General features: G+C 44.3%; 1 protein-coding gene across 1 annotated transcript in view; it reads right to left on the reverse strand.

Moving 5' to 3' along the window:
* Nucleotides 1-23,164, reverse strand: part of LOC126267542 (hemicentin-2) — a 1,749,994-nt gene that overhangs the window by 100,929 nt on the left and 1,625,901 nt on the right. Inside the window, exon 13 of the mRNA XM_049972846.1 lies at nt 18,090-18,365. Within this exon, the coding sequence (XP_049828803.1) occupies nt 18,090-18,365 (276 nt within the window). The remainder of the gene's footprint in view (nt 1-18,089; nt 18,366-23,164) is intronic.

Genomic DNA, 23,164 nt, shown 5'->3' on the forward strand with positions numbered 1-23,164 from the left:
ATAAGAACACCGTGAATTCATTGTCCCAGGAAGGGGAAACTTTATTGACACATTCCTGGTGTCAGATACATCTCATGATCACACGGACAGAACCACAGGCACATAGACACAGGCAACAGAGCATGCACAATGTCGGCACTAGTACAGTGTATATCCACCTTTCGCAGCAGTGCAGGCTGCTATTCTCCCATGGAGACCATCGTAGAGATTCTGGATGTAGTCCTGTGGAACGGCTTGCCATGCCATTTCCACCTGGCGCCTCAGTTGGACCAGCGTTCGTGCTGGACGTGCAGACCGCGTGATACCACGCTTCATCCAGTCCCAAACATGCTGAATGGGGGACAGATCCGGAGATCTTGCTGGCCAGGGTAGTTGACTTACACCTTCTAGAGCACGTTGGGTGGCAAGGGATACATGCGGACGTGCATTGTCCTGTTGGAACAGCAAGTTCCCTTGCCGGTCTAGGAATGGTAGAACGATGGGTTCGATGACGGTTTGGATGTACCGTGCACTATTCAGTGTCAACTCGACGATCACCAGAGGTGTACGGCCAGTGTAGGAGATCGCTCCTCACACCGTGATGCCGGGTGTTGGCCCTGTGTGCCTCGGTCGTATGCAGTCCTGATTGTGGCGCTCACCAGCACGGCGCCAAACACGCATACGACCATCATTGGCACCAAGGCAGAAGCGACTCTCATCGCTGAAGACGACACGTCTCCATTCGTCCCTCCATTCACGCCTGTCGCGACACCACTGGAGGCGGGCTGCACGATGTTGGGGCGTGAGCGGAAGACGGCCTAACGGTGTGCGGGACCGTAGCCCAGCTTCATGGAGACGGTTGCGAATGGTCCTCGCCGATACCCCAGGAGCAACAGTGTCCCTAATTTGCTGGAAAGTGGCGGTGCGGTCCCCTACGGCACTGCGTAGGATCCTACGGTCTTGGCGTGCATCCGTGCGTCGCTGCGGTCCGGTCCCAGGTCGACGGGCACGTGCACCTTCCGCCGACCACTGGCGACAACATCGATGTATTGTGGAGACCTCACGCCCCACGTGTTGAGCAATTCGGGGGTACGTCCACCTATCCTCCCGCATGCCCACTATACGCCCACGCTCAAAGTCCGTCAACTGCACATACGGTTCACGTCCACGCTGTCGCGGCATGCTACCAGTGTTAAAGACTGCGATGGAGCTCCGTATGCCACGGCAAACTGGCTGACACTGACGGCGGCGGTGCACAAATGCTGCGCAGCTAGCGCCATTCGACGGCCAACACCGTGGTTCCTGGTGTGTCCGCTGTGCCGTGCGTGTGATCATTGCTTGTACAGCCCTCTCGCAGTGTCCGGAGCAAGTATGGTGGGTCTGACACACCGGTGTCAGTGTGTTCTTTTTTCCATTTCCAGGAGTGTAGTTTATGGACAACTTCACCTTCACAGCATTTATTTGAGTATCCAATTTGACGTATTGTAAATGTTTCGTGTGTTTTGTTTATTATTTTGAGTTTAGTCATAATAAATCAAATTCTTATTTTGGACAGAACTTTCATTCTGTGATCCCTTCCATTTCTCACTATGTTAAAAAACTTTCCATTATAAAATTAATTTCTATCAAATTAAATTATTGCAGGTGCCAAGCTCTTTTCTACTTCACTTTCATGGTCGATTACTGTCAGTTCGCGTTTCTTCTTAATCCATGTGCAACAGCTAAAGTCGGAGTTAGAAAAGGGGGGGGGGGGGACCTTAAAGCATCATTTTCATATGAAGATTCCAGAAGAATTTAGTGTTAAATACACTGCTAGCCCTGGCACCTTGCAACGTCTCTGCTGATCTTCAGATCTCAGTTCTAAGCGGGACTCATCATTCCAGTAAATAAGACTCCAAGCAGAAGACGTTCCTCGAGACAGCTCGGACATCGATATGATACCAACTTGACTGTCGCCAGCCATACGGGCGACAACCGGGAGTGGTGGTCCAGGGAGCCGTTCTCTGCAGAGCAGGATCTCTTTGGTTGTCGTCCGCGGCATCCTTACAGTACAGCGGTGCGCTGACGATATTCTACTTCCCGATTTGTTGCCCTTAATGGCAAGCCAACCTTCGCTTATGAGTTTAGCAAGATAATTCTCAACTGCACACGGAGAGAGTTTCTACTGGTTGTCTTCGTGCTTGCCAAAGCCTACCTTGGCCAGAAAGGTCGCTGGGTCTTTCACAAGTTGAGAAAGTTTGGAACATTATGGGCAGGGCCCCCAACCAGCTCAGAATTTTGATGGTCAACGCGGCAAAGGGACAGAATTGGGCGCGGTATCCCTCAGGAGCCAATCGAACAACTCTGTCACTCAATGCCAAGCCAAATAGTTGCTTCCATAAGGGCCAGAGGTCGACCAACGCGTTACTGACCTGCTCAGTTTAATGAAACTCTTTCTCTTGAATTAATCAATCATTTTTTTCTGAAATTGTAATCGTTTGTTTGTCTGTAGATATTCAGCACATCATCTGATATCCGCCCCACTCGGGTAAGTCTTCGTGGTTCGTAGCAATTTTTTTTCTTTTTTCTTACAGTGTATTTGCTATTTAAAAGCTTGTGAAATGTAGATATGTCGCAGAGCGCACAAGATCAGCTGGGCTGATAAAAGGTGTATGTAGGCCCTGAGAAGACTTGGTGGAGATCGGAGGATGCCGCTGACATCGAGGAATAGGAAGCTAAAATGGATAGACTTCTACTAGAGGCAGTTGAAAGTTTCATTCTGGGAAAGAGGGTGAAAGGCAGATGAAGATAAAAGGTGCTGAATGACGTCAGCAGACCACAAGAGGGTACCAAAGAATGAAAGCAAAACACAGAGAAGCACGGAGCACTATGAATTATAAGTCCTGCCGCATGGCTGATAACCAAATGGTGATGATTAAAAGAAGATGAGAAAATGATTGAACAAATCAGGATAGCAAGCAAAATAGTATTCTGAAGAAGCTATATGCAAATGATACAATAAAATGAAAACTTCTTACATGCCCCTAATAAGAAACGTTCTAACAAACGTCGAAAATGGATATTTACAAAGTGTTGAAGACATCTGACATGAAATAGTCTTGGCAGTAAAAAACATAATGTTCGCATTTCTATGAGTAACGCATCATTAACTGAGAATATTTTGCGAGGCAGATTAAAATATGTCTCTTTATTTGAAATATAGTAACACAGATGTTAACAACTATCGGCTAGTCCCACTCCTTACATTATTTTCCAAATATTTTGGAAAGGTTATGCGACGAGGATTGTCACTCTGAGGAGAGTCCAGCCATCCATATTTACATTTTTCGTAATCATCATAAATCGCTGATGGGTACTGCCATTTTCCAAATTTGAGTTTGTGATTTACCTCGAATGATCTTGTCGCCCGTATGAAGGTCAGAAACTCAGTTTACATCATATCCCACAGACGCAGCAAACAAAGAATTGATCAACAAAGTCGACGTCCTAAAGTGCAGCTGTGCGTTCAGTGCAAAGGCTGCTAGCTGACATTAATCGCAGGAAAAGAGCGATATGAAGTTCATAGTAGATATCTGACAGTCTGATAACGTCATCACCGACCAGTCATTGATGTCTTTCACAACCGACGAGTGTTTAACTACGCCAATCCGAGGTGGTGTAGTAAGGTTGAACAACTGCAAACTTGTGGACCCCGGAAAGAAGAATTTGACGGAGGAAACCTCAGAAATATAATTCATGCTAAAATGAGATCGCACGGAAAATACTTGTCACACACTTTCTTGAGTATTGTTCAACATTTTGGGATCCAGCTTTGCTGGACTGACAGACGAGATGAATGTATTCAGTACAGAAGTATGCATTATGTGATGAGTGTGTTTAATCACTGTGAGACCGAGCGAGGTGACGCAGTGGTTAGCTCACTGGACTCGCATTCGGGAGGACGACGGTTCAATCCCGCGTCCGGCCATCCTGATTTAGGTTTTCCGTGATTTCCCTAAATCGCTCCAGGCAAATGCCGGGATGGTTCCTCTGAAAGGGCACGGCCGATTTCCTTCCCTGTCCTTCCCTAATCCGATGAGACCGATGACCTCGCTGTTTGGTCTCTTCCGCCAAAAACCAACCAACCAACCAATCACTGTGAGAGCAAGAAAGAAAGGCTCTCCAGTTTCCAGAGGTTGACGCTACGGATAGGACGCTACGAATTAAAAAAAGATTCAGCATACAAAGGAATAAAATTTCCACCAAACAGAACAGAAACAAAATGAAGCCAAAATGGACAGACATGACGACGGTCAACTTAAACTGAAATTACAGATTGTTTTTTTCAAGAATCAGGCAGTAATTCGATATTGTGAAAATCAAAACCAGAAATGCTGCACTGAGAGATTAAAACGGCGATTTCTCGTCAGTGATCAAAGAGTGCTTGATTTCCGGATGGCCTCTGTCACTCCTGTATTATTCGTATGCGCCTGCAAAAATTTGAAAGTCAGTAATACGAAGATGATTGGTCTCCTTCTTGAAGGGAGTGCGTACATAGGTTCTCATACAGTACATCTAATTTCAACATACAGACTTTGACGTGTAATCTGGTCGGTCGCCTGTCAACTACGGCAGAGACTAGGTACATGCGGAAGGACCGACCTTATGAACACTGTTGCAAGTGGACAAAAACTAGGGATAATCTAATTAATAGCTTTAGTAATAATATAATTTTCAAAATATTAGTATTTTCTGATACCTGAAGCACCAGGGATTTGATATGGTGGCAGATAAGTTAACGTGGTAAAACTAGTAATTCATAAAATTGTGACTGGTTGTGATGTATACAAAGAATCTTCTTTACAACATAGACAAGGGCATCCAGTAGTGCCAATTAGACTAATGATTATGTTGGGGACATTTGAAAGCAGCAGCATTGATGCCTCAAAGAAGTGTGGCAGGACTGTTACTTTCACGTTACACGCAAAATAAATAACCTGTCAGATGTCGCTTGTAGCTGCTTGAGCTGTTTCGCCGGTAGGGCAGCTGTGTATATCGCCCTTAGAAATTCGTCTCTAAATGCTGGGAAACTTGCAGATGATCGGTACGTAGTGTAAGAACTGACAGGTCGGCATTAATATAAACAAACGTAACGAACATAAACACAGTAAGAGACCCGATAACATTCGACTGCATCAGCTATCAAACAACGATACCAACGAAATGCATCGCCTGTATCGATAGAAATACAGTGGTACTTCATAGATAGGAAAGAAAATGTCATTTTATTAAGACAAGCTTTGCGAAGGTATAGTTACCTCACTATGAAGATTACTTACTTCCTCGTTCTTCTGCTAATTGAATATTGTTGCAAACGGATTAACTGAGAAAAGAAAATGTAGGAAGAAACAAAGGAGGTGTTCGAACGTATAGGGATAACATATCCAGTTCAAGATACTGAGACTGAAAGAATTGCAGCAGGATACACTGTAAGTACGATGTCAGTAGCCATATTAAATAATCGATTATAGACACGTACCTCAAGTGGATGTAATATCGCTCGTCTTCTGAAATGACCAAGAAAGCAGCAGTTCGCGCCAACGCGAGAGAAGCTGGGCAGTCTGGGACGAGCGATCAATGATGACAGTTGGGGTGCGGCCCCAGTGTTGGAACGGTTGTGCTACTCTGAAGATATATCAGCAAGATTAAGATGCTCATGAGTTCAGTGAACAGAGGAAGTAATTCTGTAATTGTGGAGAAAGTTTGTCAATATGTTCGCCAGGAATCGAAAGTGATACCTCCGAATATTAGATGTTTTGTCACCATTAACGCGAAGTGGATATTTCAACAATAACAAAGAGATCGTTGATAATTTCGGATCTCAGAAGAAGTTGTATTGTGTGTCAGTAAGTCTGTTTAACTCTCCAAAACGTACTTCTCAAGTAACTGGATAGACTGAGTGAGTGCTGTGAATTTGCGTATGTTTCGGGTTACGGATCATTTACTTGGCTCACGAGTTAATAAACTGTGTTTCCTTAGATTGAATATCGTTAAATATAGATCCCTATGACCGTGGGGAGCAGTGTGAAGGTTAGTTTCAAGCACACAGTGTAGTTCAACCACCACTTACGTATCTGGGCGTAACGGACAACTTTCATTTGTCCGATAGCCTAGAAAGCTATTAAATAACAAAGGGGACGATTACAGCGTGTTACCTATAAGCCCGAGAGCACTTGCTCCAGAACACGTTGAAAAGAATATTTCTCCTTCTAAAATATATTCTGTGATATGACAACGAAAGGAAGATGGGGGACTTAAGGGAATACATTCGTGTCCTACAAGTGTCCTTTGCTGATATTAAGGCCAAGAAAGATCCAGCCATCTTCTGAGATGAAAGGCCGATGATGGTGCTGTTTTTATATCTTGTATACTTTTCATTCTACAGGTAGAGCAACTGGTCGAGTAATTACCCGCATCAATACGTAATGTATTAAAACTTTGAACTCTACCTTCGACAGAATGTAAAAGGCAAAAATAAATCGTTAAGCTCACAGAAATGAAAGTTATTGAAAGGCTGTTAGCCACAGCTACGATTTCTTTAGAAAGAGGAAGCATACTGCAGTGAGTTCTTTTAATACATTTGTCCTGCGTCTTAATTAAAACAAAACAAAATTACCCTATAAGATAAAACTCCGTAAGTAGTAACATCGCGGATGATAAAATCATAATTTGGAAATGTGTGGGAAGGTCTTAAAGGACCAAACTGCTGAGGTCATCGGTCCCTAAGCCTGCACACTACTTAATCTAACTTATACCTACTCTATGGACAACACACACAACCATGCCCGAGGGAGGACTCGAACTTCCAACGGGAAGAGCTGCGTGGACCGTGACAAAGCGTCTGAACCGCGCGGCTACTCCGCGCGACTAAAATTATTAGGTCGGTGTCTATTGTAATGCTAAGCAGAATATAACAACATTTATTCTATTTATTCTCAGTAATTAAAATAGCGAATAATCGCCCGTAAGAAATATTCACGACTCTACAATGACTATAACTAAATAACTAATTATTTTTTCTGCTTCTTCTATAAATCAAAGACGGCGAGCAGAAGTAAGGAAGACATTTAAATTAATCACGCTGCAGCTGTGGTGTAATTAGCATACGCTGCTACCCCAAAAGACATAATATTTTTCTTTGTAAAGCATTTTGGTTGAGACGTTACAACTGGCACATGGCTAGAGACTGCCAAGTTGCAATTATTTTGGTGGAGATTTTCGTTTCTGACATTTGTCTGACAACCGTGGGAAGCACAGCGAAAACCTTGGTGAGAATCGAGCGTTATGAATTATTTTTCGTTTAATTCTGGAACAATGCGTGCCATATAAAAAACTGAAAGCTTATGGCAGATAATAGAGTGTTTTACTAGGGCGCGTGGAAAAGTGATGCCTCTGGATTTTTTGTGTGAAAACTCTTAAAGTTATATTCTTCATCTTTATTCTTCATGTTTGTTTATCATTAGCTCCTCTGTCATTAGAGGGCTCCGAATTGTAGCGTGTAACACGGTTGTGTGTGACGTAACTATGTGTGTGTCTGAAACAGCGTACTGTAATCAGATTTCGTCCCCACATGACAATGTCAGACCACACACGAGCGCTGCGACCTCTGCAACAATCCGACGCCTTGGGTTTACTGACATCGATCATCGTCCCTACATTCCGGACTTGGCCCCATCCGGTTTTCATCCGTTTCTAAAACTCAAAGAACGCCTTCAAGGACTTCAATTACATAGCGATAAGGTGGGACAACCACAGATGAGGTTCTATCTCAGTCAACCAAGTCAAACATTCCACTGTGACGACGTCCGTTCTCATTGGGAGAAATTTAATCGTCGCGATGGTGAATCTGATGACCAATAAATAGGTCGACTGAACAATAAAGACGTAGAATGTTAATAACGTTTGCTTTATTTTAAAAAAGTTTAACGGTTTTCGCATAAAATATTTAATTTTCAGCACGCCTTCGCGCAATCGAAGTTCATTGACAGCCGAACAACAGTGAATTTGTTTATTTGTGTACGGACTAACCTGTTACTCGTTCGTCACGTGCAGCGTGCAGTGACGTTATAGCTCTCCTGACTGTCTGTTATGTCTCTACGTTATTGCAGATGCGGACTCAGACTATAACAGCCTCAGAAATGTCACTCGGGCGATATGATGTACACTGCTGGCACGTCCTCTGTGACTGACATCGTGTCACTTGTGTTTTATAAACGTTACACGTGAACGCAAGGAAAATTTAATAACGAGACTGGGCCCACACCTTTCACGAAATGATTGTAGTCATTTCGCAAATGGCTGCTAAAAATATTTATTGCGTTTGCAAATTTGGACACTTTGTCATTTACAAGCATAGGGGCAAAGCCACTCAACAACGTTAATTCAGCACATGCTTTCTTGACTCTGAATGCAAATGTGGTATAAATGTACCGACGCCACCACGCACCGTAACAACACATCAAACCATTAACGAAAGGGGTCCGTTTTTTCGAATTTCTAAATAATATAATATCAAACAATTTATTCGAGAAAAAATTGATAGCATTCAAAATTCGCTGAGCACTAATATCATGATAGGAAACCAGACCACTGTAAAAGTTTGTCACTTCCTTTACCAGAATGAACTTGACATTGACAGCAAAGTGCATAAATATCAAATGATATGCAGAACAATCCTAAGAACATTGAAAAGTAAAGTGAGAAAAGACACAGAAATCAAGTTGCTATTTGAAAGTGAAACTTGGACTATTACGAAAGAGAATAAAAGAGGTATCCAAGCCGTAAAAATTAAATTTCTGTTTGGAGTTAAGGGGTGTACAGGATCAGGTAGACAAACAAACGAAGACATAATAGCAGAACTTGAGGTATACGTTCCATAAAGGAGAAGATCAAGTCTAATCTAGGGAGCTGGCTAGAACAAGGTTCAAGACTACCAAAACAAGCCTTAAGTATCAGACCTGTAGGTACAAGAACCATAGGAAGAGCAAGAAAGAAATAGCTGGATACTTGGAAGACAAAGCATGCCTATGACCTAGACCATGGTGAAAGAAGGGAAATGGGTGTTGTACCGCTGCCTTTAAGAGCTGGCAATTTCATATGCCGGATACCAAATTTCATACACTGTTAAAAACGCCAAAGCGATTAAGTAAGTCGTTCTTTAGACGTATTTCTACGGCTTCCTTAATCACCGGGATCGAGAAGGCTGATACTGACATTAGAACCTTGATAGTCTTGCAACACGGCTGGACGATTCTGAGTCGAAATATCAGCAGAAAAGCCTTGTTGAGTACGACACAAGAAGTACACAGTGATAACTTGATGATTCACATCAAGATTAGAGAAATTCGCGAGTGTAGAAAGAAGCGTCAAGACAATTTCTCCCAGAGGACAATCCGGAAATAAATTGGAATGCGGTAATGCCTAACGTTACTTTACAAAATACCTAAAATGCTAAAATACTGAAACAAACACGTTTCGACTTTGTTAAAACGACTTTTCTCAGAGTCAAGATTAATTTAGCAGGTGAGTGGATTTGTAATTATAGTGCGTGTTCAACGCTTTTAAATTTCCTACATTTTGTTGAACCTAAAATAGGACCTAAAACACAGCTGGACATGTTAAGAGACAGGGAGGGTTGGCATGGCAGAAGATTCGTGGCTTACACTGCTTGCTGGTAACCGGTAGCCGTCATAATCGGCGATAAGTTAAAGATCAGCTGAACTTACTGCTGCCGGAAGTCCACTTCGTGCAGTAAGGCAGTGATAATGCAACCAGTGACGTCGTATTATGGCGGCCCGTTTAGTGAGACTTTAGTCTGAAGATGTACTTAAGCTCTACAGTGATAACGCTTTGGTGAAAGAGAGATGGTGAGGGTAGCTGGCTACATCCTTGGGGACTAGGGTCATGGGAACGCTGGAAATAGTGATTTTAACCGGTTCTCAGAAATATTTGTCAAGACGCCTTGCGACCCCTGAAATCGATACGGAACCATAGCGGCAGGGGAATTCCGACGCTATCTTGCAAACGTAGCAAGGAGATCAGCTGGCAGCTGCCCAGCGCCGGAGGCAGGCAAGTTAAACCGTTCTCAGAAATGTTTATCAAGACGCCTCGCAACCGATGAAGCTGTGAGGACCCATACCGGTTCTAGGAACTCTCAAGTTACACTCCTGGTAATGGAAAAAAGAACACATTGACACCGGTGTGTCAGACCCACCATACTTGCTCCGGACACTGCGAGAGGGCTGTACAAGCAATGATCACACGCACGGCACAGCGGACACACCAGGAATCGCGGTGTTGGCCGTCGAATGGGGCTAGCTGCGCAGCATTTGTGCACCGCCGCCGTCAGTGTCAGCCAGTTTGCCGTGGCATACGGAGCTCCATCGCAGTCTTGAACACTGGTAGCATGCCGCGACAGCGTGGACGTGAACCGTATGTGCAGTTGACGGACTTTGAGCGAGGGCGTATAGTGGGCATGCGGGAGGCCGGGTGGACGTACCGCCGAATTGCTCAACACGTGGGGCGTGAGGTCTCCACAGTACATCGATGTTGTCGCCAGTGGTCGGCGGAAGGTGCACGTGCCCGTCGACATGGGACCGGACCGCAGCGACGCACGGATGCACGCCAAGACCGTAGGATCCTACGCAGTGCCGTAAGAGACCGCACCACCACTTCCCAGCAAATTAGGGACACTGTTGCTCCTGGGGTATCGGCGAGGACCATTCGCAACCGTCTCCATGAAGCTGGGCTACGGTCCCGCACACCGTTAGGCCGTCTTCCGCTCACGCCCCAACATCGTGCAGCCCGCCTCCAGTGGTGTCGCGACAGGCGTGAATGGAGGGACGAATGGAGACGTGTCGTCTTCAGCGATGAGAGTCGCTTCTGCCTTGGTGCCAATGATGGTCGTATGCGTGTTTGGCGCCGTGCAGGTGAGCGCCATAATCAGGACTGCATACGACCGAGGCACACAGGGCCAACACCGGGCATCATGGTGTGGGGAGCGATCTCCTACACTGGCCGTACACCTTTGGTGATCGTCGAGGGGACACTGAATAGTGCACGGTACATCCAAACCGTCATCGAACCCATCGTTCTACCATTCCTAGACCGGCAAGGGAACTTGCTGTTCCAAAAGGACAATGCACGTCCTCATGTTTCCCGTGCCACCCAACGTGCTCTAGAAGGTGTAAGTCAACTAACATGGCCAGCAAGATCTCCGGATCTGTCCCCCATTGAGCATGTTTGGGACTGGATGAAGCGTGGTCTCACGCGGTCTGCACGTCCAGCACGAACGCTGGTCCAACTGAGGCGCCAGGTGGAAATGGCATGGCAAGCCGTTCCACAGGACTACATTCAGCATCTCTACGATCGTCTCCATGGGAGAATAGCAGCCTGCATTGCTGCGAAAGGTGGATATACACTGTACTAGTGCCGACATTGTGCATGCTCTGTTGCCTGTGTCTATGTGCCTGTGGTTCTGTCAGTGTGATCATGTGATGTATCTGACCCCAGGAATATGTCAATAAAGTTTCCCCTTCCTGGGACAATGAATTCACGGTGTTCTTATTTCAATTTCCAGGAATGTATTTTGCAAACCCGGAACGGAGACGTGTTAGAAGCTGCTAAGTGCTACATTCCCGATAGCAGTAACATCTGTGGTTCCCAGGATACAGTCACATCGTCAGCGGGACGAGGTCGGGTAGACAGGCAACCGAGTGACAAATGAGAGCTCGTCGGTGTGGTTTGGTTGTTTACGCGACAGCCAATCAAAAGACGGCACACTCTCAGATATGGGTACCGGTACAGGATCGGAAAGAGCATGGAGGGTGGTGGGTGTGGAGTCGGGGCTAGGACTGTAATTGAGAAGTGGCAACAGTGGCTTGATGAGCTGGAAGCAGTTGGAAGGGATAGGGTAGCAGTTCGGCCTGCACCGGTGTACAGAGGAGAGGCGCAGCGCTCTTTATCAAAGATAAAACGTCACTTTTGTTACCGGGGCACAGCATCTAAGAATGCATTCAAGAGCAAAATAGGTGTTGTGGCCAACCTAAACAGGGTGAAAGAATCGGTTCCGGCCAGTAAGACCTGGTTTCACGGTTCAGAGATTGGAGATCTTGGAATGACGACCATTTTACAAGAGGGTGGGACGGACTGGCGTCCCTGAGGCGCGAAGAAGCCATTCCAAGACATTCAAAGTAATGGCTTGACAACATTCTGTGTTTATCCATAATTTTCTGAATTTTTATGAATAATCAATACAAGGCTCAGAAAATTTCTCTGCCTCAACGAGACAACAGTCGTCTGAATAGGCAAGCCTACAATGCAATGGAACATTAGTTTAATACCATTCAATCCATGACTTTCGGCCGGCCGGAGTGGCCGAGCGGTTCTAGGTGCTACAGTCTGGAACCGCGCCACGGCTACGTTCGCAGGTTCGAATCTTGCCTCGGGCATGGACGTGTGTGATGTCCTTAGGTTAGTTAGGTTTATGTAGTTCTATATTCTAGGGGACTGATAACCTCAGAAGTTAGGTCCCATAGTGAAACAAAATCCACGACTTACGAAATATTAATTGGAGTCGCCCATGACGTACATCAAACGACTGGCAAATTTGCGTACAATTAGCGTCTATTATCGGAAATGTAAATTGCATTTTACTACGACACTCTCTGTCGGGTGGGCTGGATAGGTCGACAGCCGTTCCTACTTCATGCCCTGTCATAGGTCAAAGAAAATTATCTGATCTACATGGGCCAAAACAAGAAAAAAATACGGTAAACGGGGGCTCTAAAATGCATACACTAAGAGCTGCGAGCACTGGTTTATCTTCGCTACAGTGAAAAACACTTCTGCAACGGAATAAGTGATAAGTGCCGATAGCTCTTGAAGCACGCATTCTAAAGCACATGCTTGTTGAACATTTTTTTCTTGTTTTGATCCATATTATCTCCTCCCAAAATATGGAACGCAAAGAGCTTGCAGTAGAAGAGGTACGAAGTCAGAGGTACCAGAACAATTTTCGCTTATGAGTTCGGACTCGGTTGTTTCCGGACGAGGGCCTCTTGCCTTTTACTGATACATTTTCCCTTCCTCATGGTGTCTAAATGTATGTATCACGCAGTGTGTCGCATTGGTTTCCCTACGTCCGACATTTGTAATGAACGGACGCTGTATCTTCGCGGCCGGCCGGAGTGGCCGTGCGGTTCTAGGCGCTACAGTCTGGAACCGCGTGACCGCTACGGTCGCAGATTCGAATCCTGCCTCGGGCATGGATGTGTGTGTTGTCCTTAGGTTAGTAAGGTTTAAGTAGTTCTAAGTTCTAGGGGACTTATGACCTCAGCAGTTAAGTCCCATAGTGCTCAGAGCCATTTTTTTTTTTTTTTTTTTTTTTTATCTTCGCGACTGTCATACGGGCGAACGATTTTTGTTTGGGATAATTCCTCGTGTCTGGCGGGCTTATATAGTGAGGCTGAAACCAAAAATACGAGGACCAATCAACACACATTGCAAAAATTCTTTTTACAAGATGTTTAGTACTCCATTTCAATGTTTGCAAATCTTTTTCAATGTACAGACTTCCTGCTTGAATACATTTTACAGCGTCTCTGCCGGTTTTCGAATATATGGTGCGGGGCATTCTGTGTCAGATCCCTGAGAATCTTGCTTAACAAAGAGAACCAGGCCTTCTTTGCAGTTGTTGGACCATCTGTTGTACGAGGCAGTGCATTTTCACCGTACGCTTGCTGCAGCTCTCTTAAGTTTCAGGAACTGTATGGTTTAAACGAACACATAATTTTTACCTACTGCTCCTCCCGCATCACCTCCACTGATTGGTATGCGAAACGGAGAAAGCATTACTACAACCTACTGGTAGGAGAGAACTGCCGCCTATGGAAATTACTCATAAAACACCCTCTCTTGAAATATTCATGGCAGAGATAGGAAATCACGAGGGCAATCCAGAACGTAACAAACATTTTGGTCTATCGCGGCCGTGGGCGGAGCTACAGTCGTCATCTTGGTGCTATAACGTTTCTACACCCAGTACCCATCTTGTGTCAGCAGCATGTCGACTGTGTCTCTGCTACTTTGCATCCTGTGATGTGTTAAAATATTCTCTGCAAGAGAAAATCCTGCCACGTGTGAGGTATGTTCTACGATAAGGCTTCTGTTGGCAAGGAACTGCAAACCAATTGAAATTAGTCGCGATCTTTATGATGTGTACGGAAAATGAGTAATGAGTGAAATTCGAGTGAGGTAATGATGCAGTGATTTAAAAAAATACCCGTACCAATGTTCACGATGAGGACTGCAGTGGAAAGCCTAGTCTTTTGGCTAACCAACTTGTGATGAAAGTCGACGACAAAATTGTGAAAATCGTAGTTTCACGATTACAGAACGTTCACATTTTCGCCACATTTCACGGGGTTTAGTGCACGAAATTGTGGTTGACAAGGTTACGGTACCACAATTGTTTCGCTAGTTTTTTTCCAACTCTCCTAACAGAAGATCACAAACAACAGAGAGTGGCTGCAGCACTGACCACCCTCGAAGAATTGATCGAATCGTAACTCTGGAAAAGACTTGGGTGAAGCATGTCACATGTGAAGCAAAAGGCCGTAGATGGACTGCGAATACAAAAATTCTACCATGAAACCAAGGACGTGTTTGCAAACGCTGTCAGCAATATATATCATGGCTACTATGTTTTGGGCTTGGAAAGGACTGATCCTCGTTGATTTCCTTGAACGTGGTACAACAAATCACAGAGGTATTGTCAAACGCTGTCATAGTTACGGTGGGTGATGTAAAACAAGCGTTGGGGAAAACTTAGAGTAAAACTTTTCTTTTGTAGCGACAATGCACATCTACACACGGCCAATCGTACGCAAGAGTTCCTGTGCGCTTTTGTATGGGAGGCGTTTGATGATCCACCATAATCAACGAAAGTTTTGCTCGCCACCTAAAGCTTTGATACTAACGCCGGCCCAACTGCATGACGGAGTAATCCAATGCTTGCAATCGCAGGCAGCAGATGTGTACAGAGACTGTGTCACGGTACGACAATAGCTTCAATTTGGTTGGGGATTATGTAGAAAAATAGGTTAAGAGTGCACCTTTAAAATATGTGTAGTAAAATTTGGTTTCCTATATTGATAATTTTTTATGTCAAACCATCTGTTACCTTCTGGATAGCCGTCGTTGCACGGAAGCTTCAGGACGAAAATCAGTCTCAGTCTTTGTTGAGCAGCAATCGCGATTCGTTTTCTGGGTCGGGAGGAATGGTATAAAGGCTGCCTAGAGCAGTTAACTTCATTTAAGTAGCACATGTAAGTTCGGTGCATTGCAGTACTCGTGCGTATAGAAAGGGAATGAAAAACTGAAATATTTGTTTTTCGTCTATGTTCGCTTTTGGAAGGTGGGTTCGGGTGTAGCGTAGCCCAAGAGTTAGATTTCGTTATAAAACAGTTGCGAATGCGAATTCTTAGCTGTTGTGACTGCCTAATCTGTAGCATAGACCGGGGTTTAGATCAGATTGGCAGATGATAATGAGTTGGTGAAGCAGTATTGACCGTTTCTAGTGGTAGTTTGTTATTTGCATTTCTAGAATTTGTACGTATTTTGGATGTCTCAGACGCTAAGCGGCAGTTTTGAAGCGCGTATTATTAGCGCTCACTCTTTGGTCAGAGCACCTCTACCGCTGGAAGATGTGTTTGTTTTGTCATCGCTGCTTGCAGCGAGAAGCGCGGGAGTTCTATCGTTTGTGTAGTAGTGAGACAGACGCCGACTGGAGGACTCGTGGCAATGTAGACGTAACGTTACGTGCATCTGTGTCAAGTAAAATGATTGGTGTTTGAATATTGTGAAACAGAGGAGAAAGATTTGATTAGTGATTTAGAATCAAACGAGATGTATTGAGATCAGAACAGAGTATAAAGAGAAATGAAGATAATATATTTTATTAGTTGGCGCTGCAGTCGCGGGTAGCTAGAATTATTGTTGAATGAGACATCCATATCAGCGAACTTTAGATTATTCGTTAAAGATTGCGTAATTTTCATTGAAAGGTATGTTTCATGTTCATTAATGATTTGTTTGTCCGCCACCGTAGCTGAATGGACAGCGCGCCGGCTTGTCATGCCAGGGGTGGGTTCGATACCGGGCAGGGTTGGAGACTTTCTCCGCTCAGGGACTGGGTGTTTGTGTCGTCATCATCATTTCATCCTCATCGACGCGCAAGTCGCCGAAGTGGCTTCACCTCAAAAGACTTGCATCAGGCGATCAGGTCTACCCACCGGGAGGCCCACGCCACACGAGATTTCATTTCAATGATCTGTCTAACATTGGTGTGAGTAGGAGATTGGTATCAATGATGCCCTTTAACAGTATTAATGAGTGTTGTAACATGAATTTCGTACAAGTAATAACATATCAATAATTTAAAAACAGTTTGTTAGAGAAATATTTCACCTTAGAGCATTGTCCACATCCTCGATCGAAGTAATTTTTATTTAAAGGGCATCTTACTCAACGATGGGTATAAAATTGTTTAATTCTTGTCAGGAGCATTGCACTAAGGCGTCAGAGGCCGTAGTTAGATATTAGCTTTTGGCGCACAGAGGGCAGGAAGCACCGCGTTTTCAAGCTATTACATTATGAGGTAAGATATTTCCATTTCATGATCACTTTGTTTCGAAATTTATAAACGCACAGGGACCATTTTGTGAGCAGCATTATTAGGCAGATCGCTACCGCACAGGAACCACTTTGTTTAATTAAAGAGGTTAATAGCAAAGTTTAGGATTTAGTCAGTTATAAATACTGCAAAACAGGGTCAAATTCCTGTTGTATTCTCGCTGGCACACGTATTTGGTATCTCTCGCAGCAGTTGGGAATGCACGTTGTCATGCAAAGGCCGTGCGATATAGCCGTGTCGTCTCAGGCGTCTTGCCACGTTCCGCGCGGCTCCCCCCCCCCCCCCCCCCCCTCCCCCGCCCCGGAAGGCACAATCGCCCTCAAGTATGGGCGCGTGTGCTTTTTGCGCGGCTATCCCCGTCTGACGGCGTCCCCCCTCGGGGGGCATGGACGCGTATGGTGTGCTTAAACTGTTAGATTAGATAGTGCGTAAGCCTGGGACCGATGTTCTTAGCAGTTTGGTCCCACAGGGACTTACCACAAATTTCACCCAAAGTTACACAACAACCAAGTTACAACCAGCCGACCAAGCAGGTACGAATTCAAAAAAATCACACAAAAATAGTTCCAAAAGGGAAGTTTCATTAAGGGGATATGACGTCAAACGGGCCGACTTGGAGCGGGAGAGGCACCACAGGTCTATACTTTTACAAATAAACTCATAATACTCTGTCAGTATGACCAGGAAGGAAACACAATCATAGCAGTGAAAGCTCTAAAACAAAACAAATTAATTTTTTACGTGTGAAAATTCATAATTTTTTCATTTACTATTGGCTGCATTTGTTGCTAAAGGTACACTTTTCTTCATAAGTAAGAGAGGTTCTTCGATGAATTTTGCACAGCATACAAACCATACTTGCAGGTGTATGAAACACTAGAATTGATATAATTTATGAAAAATTATTTAGAAAGAACTCAAATTTTTAGTTATCTCAGTTTATAGGACAATTTTTAATGGATTTGGAAAATTCTAGAGTTTCATGCACCTGTTAGCATGGTTTTTATGCTGTGCAAAGTTCACCGATGTATGTCTCTTATTTATGAAGAAAAGTGTACCTACAGCAACAAATGCAGCCAATAGTAAGTGAAAAAATATGACATTTCAATATACAAAATTTTTTGTTAAGTTTTTGAACCTCCACTGCTATGAATGTGATTCCTCAATCCCTCCTGTTCATGCTGGCAAAGCATTATGATCTTACTAGGAAAAGTATAGACAGTGGAAATTACTATGTCCTGTCGAACCTCTCTTGTTCGAAGTCGGCCCGTTTGACGTTTTACCCCACCTTCGTAGTACGTATTTTCCTGCTCTTCGTGCGACTTTATGTACGGTAGCCACCGGAGTGCAGTGACACATTTGGCAATGCGAGACTCACCGAGCGACATGCGGCCCTCGCCGCCGTGCGTGTCGGCGCTGAAACGCACGCGGACGCCGGCCACGGAGCCGCTGGCCGAGGGCGCGCCCGGCCCCGCCTTGGGCAGGCGCCGCCGCAGCCGCCGGCGCCGGCAGATGACGAAGGCGGCCGTCGCGAAGACGCCGACCAGCACGAGACCCGCCGCGCCGCCCAGCACTGCCAGCACCGCCGCCATCGGCTGCTGGCCCTGCGGCGCCGGGGAAGCCCCGCCGCGGCGGCCGCTGCTCGCGCCGCTACCTGCACACCGCCAGAGCACTCAACTCTCTGCAAACCACGGGCAGGGGAGGGTGGGAGAATGTGGCGCACCGGAGAAGCAGCTCTGACGTAGCGACTGGGCGCCCATTCCGTATCTTTCCGCCATTGTGCCGATCGTTTCGGTTCTCAATAGCATCGAACGGTCTAGTACTCGAATTAGAGTCTCTGCTTTATTCTGTATGCATTTCGGTAGCGATACCGTCATGGTCTAGAGAATCGAAGCACTGTTGTCGGTTTTTGTCGCGCAAGCCAGTCAAAAGCAAGCGGCCGCAAATCCGCGCATGCGCACTGCAGCGCGCACAGCGCCAAAAACACAAAACGGCTAGCAGAAGACACAGGCCCTATTCTTCAAAGTACCGAGAATTGCGTTTACGTTGACATAACGCATGACGCCGCATTCCATCGAGTTGTCGTGCCCGCCTTCATCGCCCTTGCCTCCTCCTTAACAGTATCAGGCGCAGTATATCCGCTTCCATGATTCTCAGACGAAATGCATAAAAGTTTTTACATCTTTTCATACATGCATAATAACGATAGCGTTTTTGACTGTATTCTGCAGATTGTCGTAAATGCCGCATTATGTCATCTTATTCTCATTTACACTGACATCGTATTTTGATTTTACTTTTCGGTGAAAATGAGTAAGGAATAGTGTGTAGTACCACATTGTAGCAATACATTTATAAAACACCCGAAAAATTGATTCTGAGAGTTTCAAAGAATAAGAAGATAAACAGAATGTGGTTATAACACGCTCCTAGAGATCCAAATGATTAAGTAGCCCACTTCCCTGTATGATATGTCAACGATTTGGGTCTTAAAAACCAAAATTGAAAAAGAAACGCATTTTAGAGAGCTCCTGCAGTTCGTCGATGTTTATAACATGCATCTCACGAATGAAAGTGTCAAAAAATATTACTGCTGAGATCTTTCATCTCTGTTTACTGTGTTTGAGGATTCGATTGCAGATAAATACTTGTGACAAACAAGATTATGGAGATGACTGCTGCTAGTTACATTCCCAGTAATTTAAGTTGTGCTCTTAGATTCCTGTCTAGCCGCATACTCGGAAATCGCTACATATTCGGAAAAAATGGTGAATTATTTCTGACAAGAAAAAATATAAAGGTCACTGTCGGTTGTTTCACTCACAGAATTTTCATCTCCAGCACTTTCATATTTCGTATTTTAAACACACAGAAATCACGAAATCATTGCTGAGGAAGTGCGCTCTTACATACAAGTAATAACGAATATTGCAGAAAAATCATAAGTTACACGAATAACAATGTCTCAGAACGTGTTGTATATATGAAGAGGAAAAAAATATATTATTGCATTCCCGCTCGCTAACTACTTGGACAGGCCAAACAACAGACACACAGTGCTCATTTGTTGTAGTATTGTGTAGAGGAAGGGCGACCTAAGTTGCCGTACGGTTCTGGGCGCTGCAGTCTGGAGCCGAGCGACCGCTGCGGTCGCAGGTTCGAATCCTGCCTCGGTCATGGATGTGTGTGATGGCCTTAGGTTAGTTAGGTTTAATTAGTTCTAAGTTCTAGACGACTGATGACCTCAGAAGTTAAGTCGCATAGTGCTCAGAGCCATTTGAATCATTTTTTGTAGAGGAAGGTAGGCTGACTTCTTTGCCAAACGGTGCCGCGTAAGTCATAAATACGCGATAGCTTGGAAGGTTTCCAATACAGGCTTCACAAAATTGTTACTTGAAAGTTGTAAACATGTTTCGATAGTTACTAACTAACCCATTTGTGGGAAAAAGTACACAAAGGCACTAGTAACGTCAGTTCACACTCATGTGATATACGTTAGCAGACCCGATGTCTTGATATTTAATGATTTTTAATTCTTATTTACATAAAAATAACACGCGTTTGGAGAGAATAATGAACGAAAACTTTTTTTTGTTCGATTTAATCATTTACAGTATCAACCTAACCTAGCCATATTTCTAACAAAGGAAAGTAGTCTATTACGAACTCACTTTCCAACTGGATGCTTCTTCAGGTTCTTCTTTAGTAACACAATAACTAAATCCAAAGCTAAAACCGCTAAATATGTTTCAAATAACAAATTCTAGGTGTACATAAACCACAGCCCACCGATCGACAGGGCCAGAACGAAATCCAAAACCTCCCGGTACAATTGTCGTAAAATCGGTGGGAGGACCATTCGGTAACAAGTCTCAGAAGCTTACTGAATAGGATATTTCGATAAAGAACCGAAAATGACGTCACTAACGAGACTAAACTACTACACCGATCGGTATGAACGATACAGAATAGGGTTCCTGACAATGGGAGCAGGACTTAAAGGGTTCCGGACAGGCTGGAAAATCCCTATCAACCGTCCGTTACTCGCGCAATAATTCCTGACACGGCCACTCCCGCAGATCCACAATATAAACGATACGTTTAGACTCTGAACGGAATATATGAATCATTTCAGGAGTGTTTTAGTTAAATCTGTACCAGGCAGCCGATTCGCGTTTCAAAATGAATTGATACCTTTGATTTGCATAGCACATGTACGCCGCGTCAATTCCTTCAAAAGTTACATGTTCATTTAACACAGCAGAATGTTTTGTCTGTTGATAATCATTCCCTTTAATATTAATATGGAATAACCTCTTATTTTTATTATTATTATTGTCTAGAGAGAATTCAATACACGGTTCACTTCTCGTGATACTCCGTTTGCAATCGTAGTATACTTCAGTTTTTCCTGATCTCGGTCTTTATTAAAACAGTTTATTTGATAAAATTCACTGCTATGAATGGTCACACTTAAGCCCGATAATAAATGTCCAAAGAAAGTCTGTATTCGAAAGTCAAGTTGCGATGCGATGTTTGAATAGTAGCTTCAGCAACAACTGTTCTGAAATTGCAATTAATGATATCAATCTTCTACCGATTGAGATGTTCGCTGGATGTTAGTGTTATCTCAGTTCTGTCAGTTTTCATATTTTTGACAATAAATCAAACGAACCGAAATTTACTTCCAATGAAGTTAACTATGTCAAACAACGGCGCATGAACTTAAGAGATGCGAATACTCAAGACTCAAATGCTAAAAGCTCAGACAGTAAAATCTCGATCGCAAAGACTCCCACAAGCGAGAAAATCGCAAATGCTAAAGATTCCTAGACGCCAAAAGTACTGAGACGCTAAGGGCGTTAACATACGTGCTTTGAGTTTATATAGTACTCGTGAAACAAAAGGGCTCTTATTATTTTTTTATTTAATTTTCTCTGGTTTAGAACGAGAGGGTTTCCTCGAGAAGGAGACCAGACAGCAATATCATCGGTCTCAGAGGCTTAGGGAAAGAAGTTGGCCGTTCCCTTTCAAAGAACCATACCGGAAATCACGGAAATCCTACGTCAGGATGGCCGGATGCGGGATTGAACCGTCGTCCTCCCGATTACATTACAACGGGATCTCGCCATTCTGTATGAAATATGGTAAATGTTTGTGGCCAGTTCGAATAAATTTTAGTTTCAAAAAAGGCTGGATATGTAACGAGGGGTTACATGTTCCTGCGATATGTTCTGCCGGACATGTTGTTTGGTGTTCCCATACCTACTCGTCGCCGCATATGATTTCAGCGTGATGGAGCCCCCCGCGCATTTCAGCAGATAAGTCAGGGCAGATCTGCAGACAACCTTCCCCGGCCACTGGATTGGTCGCGGTGGGCCAGTCGCATGACCACCGCAATCACCCAATCTGTCCCCAGTCAGTTTTATCCTGTGGGCTATCTGAAGGGCACCTGTTACATCGCCTGAGGAGCTAGTGGGCAGCACTGTTGCGGCAGCAGGATATCTTAGAGATACACCAGGCTTCTTTGAGAGGGTGCGCCATTCAATGCAGCGTCGATGTCAGGCGTGTCGCGATGAATCTGGACAAAACTTTGAGCGTCTCCTGTATAGGCCGTCCATTTATGGCCTGTGACTTAAATAATATCATCGCCATTTAGTATCCCCGGATGGCCTTGGTTACTCGCCGTTCCTGTTACTACTATCCTTGTTATATTCCTGATGTACCAAGTCAATTTGTAATCATTGTTGATACACAAATATAAGAAGAGTACATTAGGTGATAGATACTTTTGCGTAAATAATTGCAGTATCTCTCTTACTGTAGTTACTTTGTCACTTCCTCTGCGAACACCTCTATCAAGGATAGTGTCAAACTCCCAGGTCCCCAGACCTCAGTCCGTGCGATTATTGGCTTTGGGGTTACCTGAAGTCGCAAGTGTATCGTGATCGACCGACATCTCTAGGGATGTTGAAAGACAACATCCGACACCAATGCCTCACCGTAACTCTGGAAAGGCTTTAGAGTGCTGTTCACAACATTATTCCTCGACTACAGCTATTGCTGAGGAATGATGATGGACATATTGAGCATTTCCTGTGAAGAACATCGTCTTTGCTTTGTCTTGCTATTCTGGTCAGATGAAGCACCATCTGTCGGACATTTTTTAACGTTTGTATTTCTTTGGTTCTAATAAATCCCCATGTCATTCAAAGCAAGTGTGTCAATTTTTACCTGTCTATCTACAATATTCCGTGATTTATTCAGTTTTCAAATTTATACTGACTTTTTGATCACCCAGTATATTAGATTAACACTATTGCTAACTGGGCTGCAATGTTGAAAGTACAAAAATAAAAATAATAATCCTATTTATAATCCGGGGCTTCGTTTGAACAATTTACTTGCTGAATGGCACATAATATACCTCGAAAACTTCGACAGTCGTTTCTC

This window comes from Schistocerca gregaria, chromosome 4 (genome assembly GCF_023897955.1).
Source record: "Schistocerca gregaria isolate iqSchGreg1 chromosome 4, iqSchGreg1.2, whole genome shotgun sequence".
Classification (NCBI taxonomy): domain Eukaryota; kingdom Metazoa; phylum Arthropoda; class Insecta; order Orthoptera; family Acrididae; genus Schistocerca; species Schistocerca gregaria.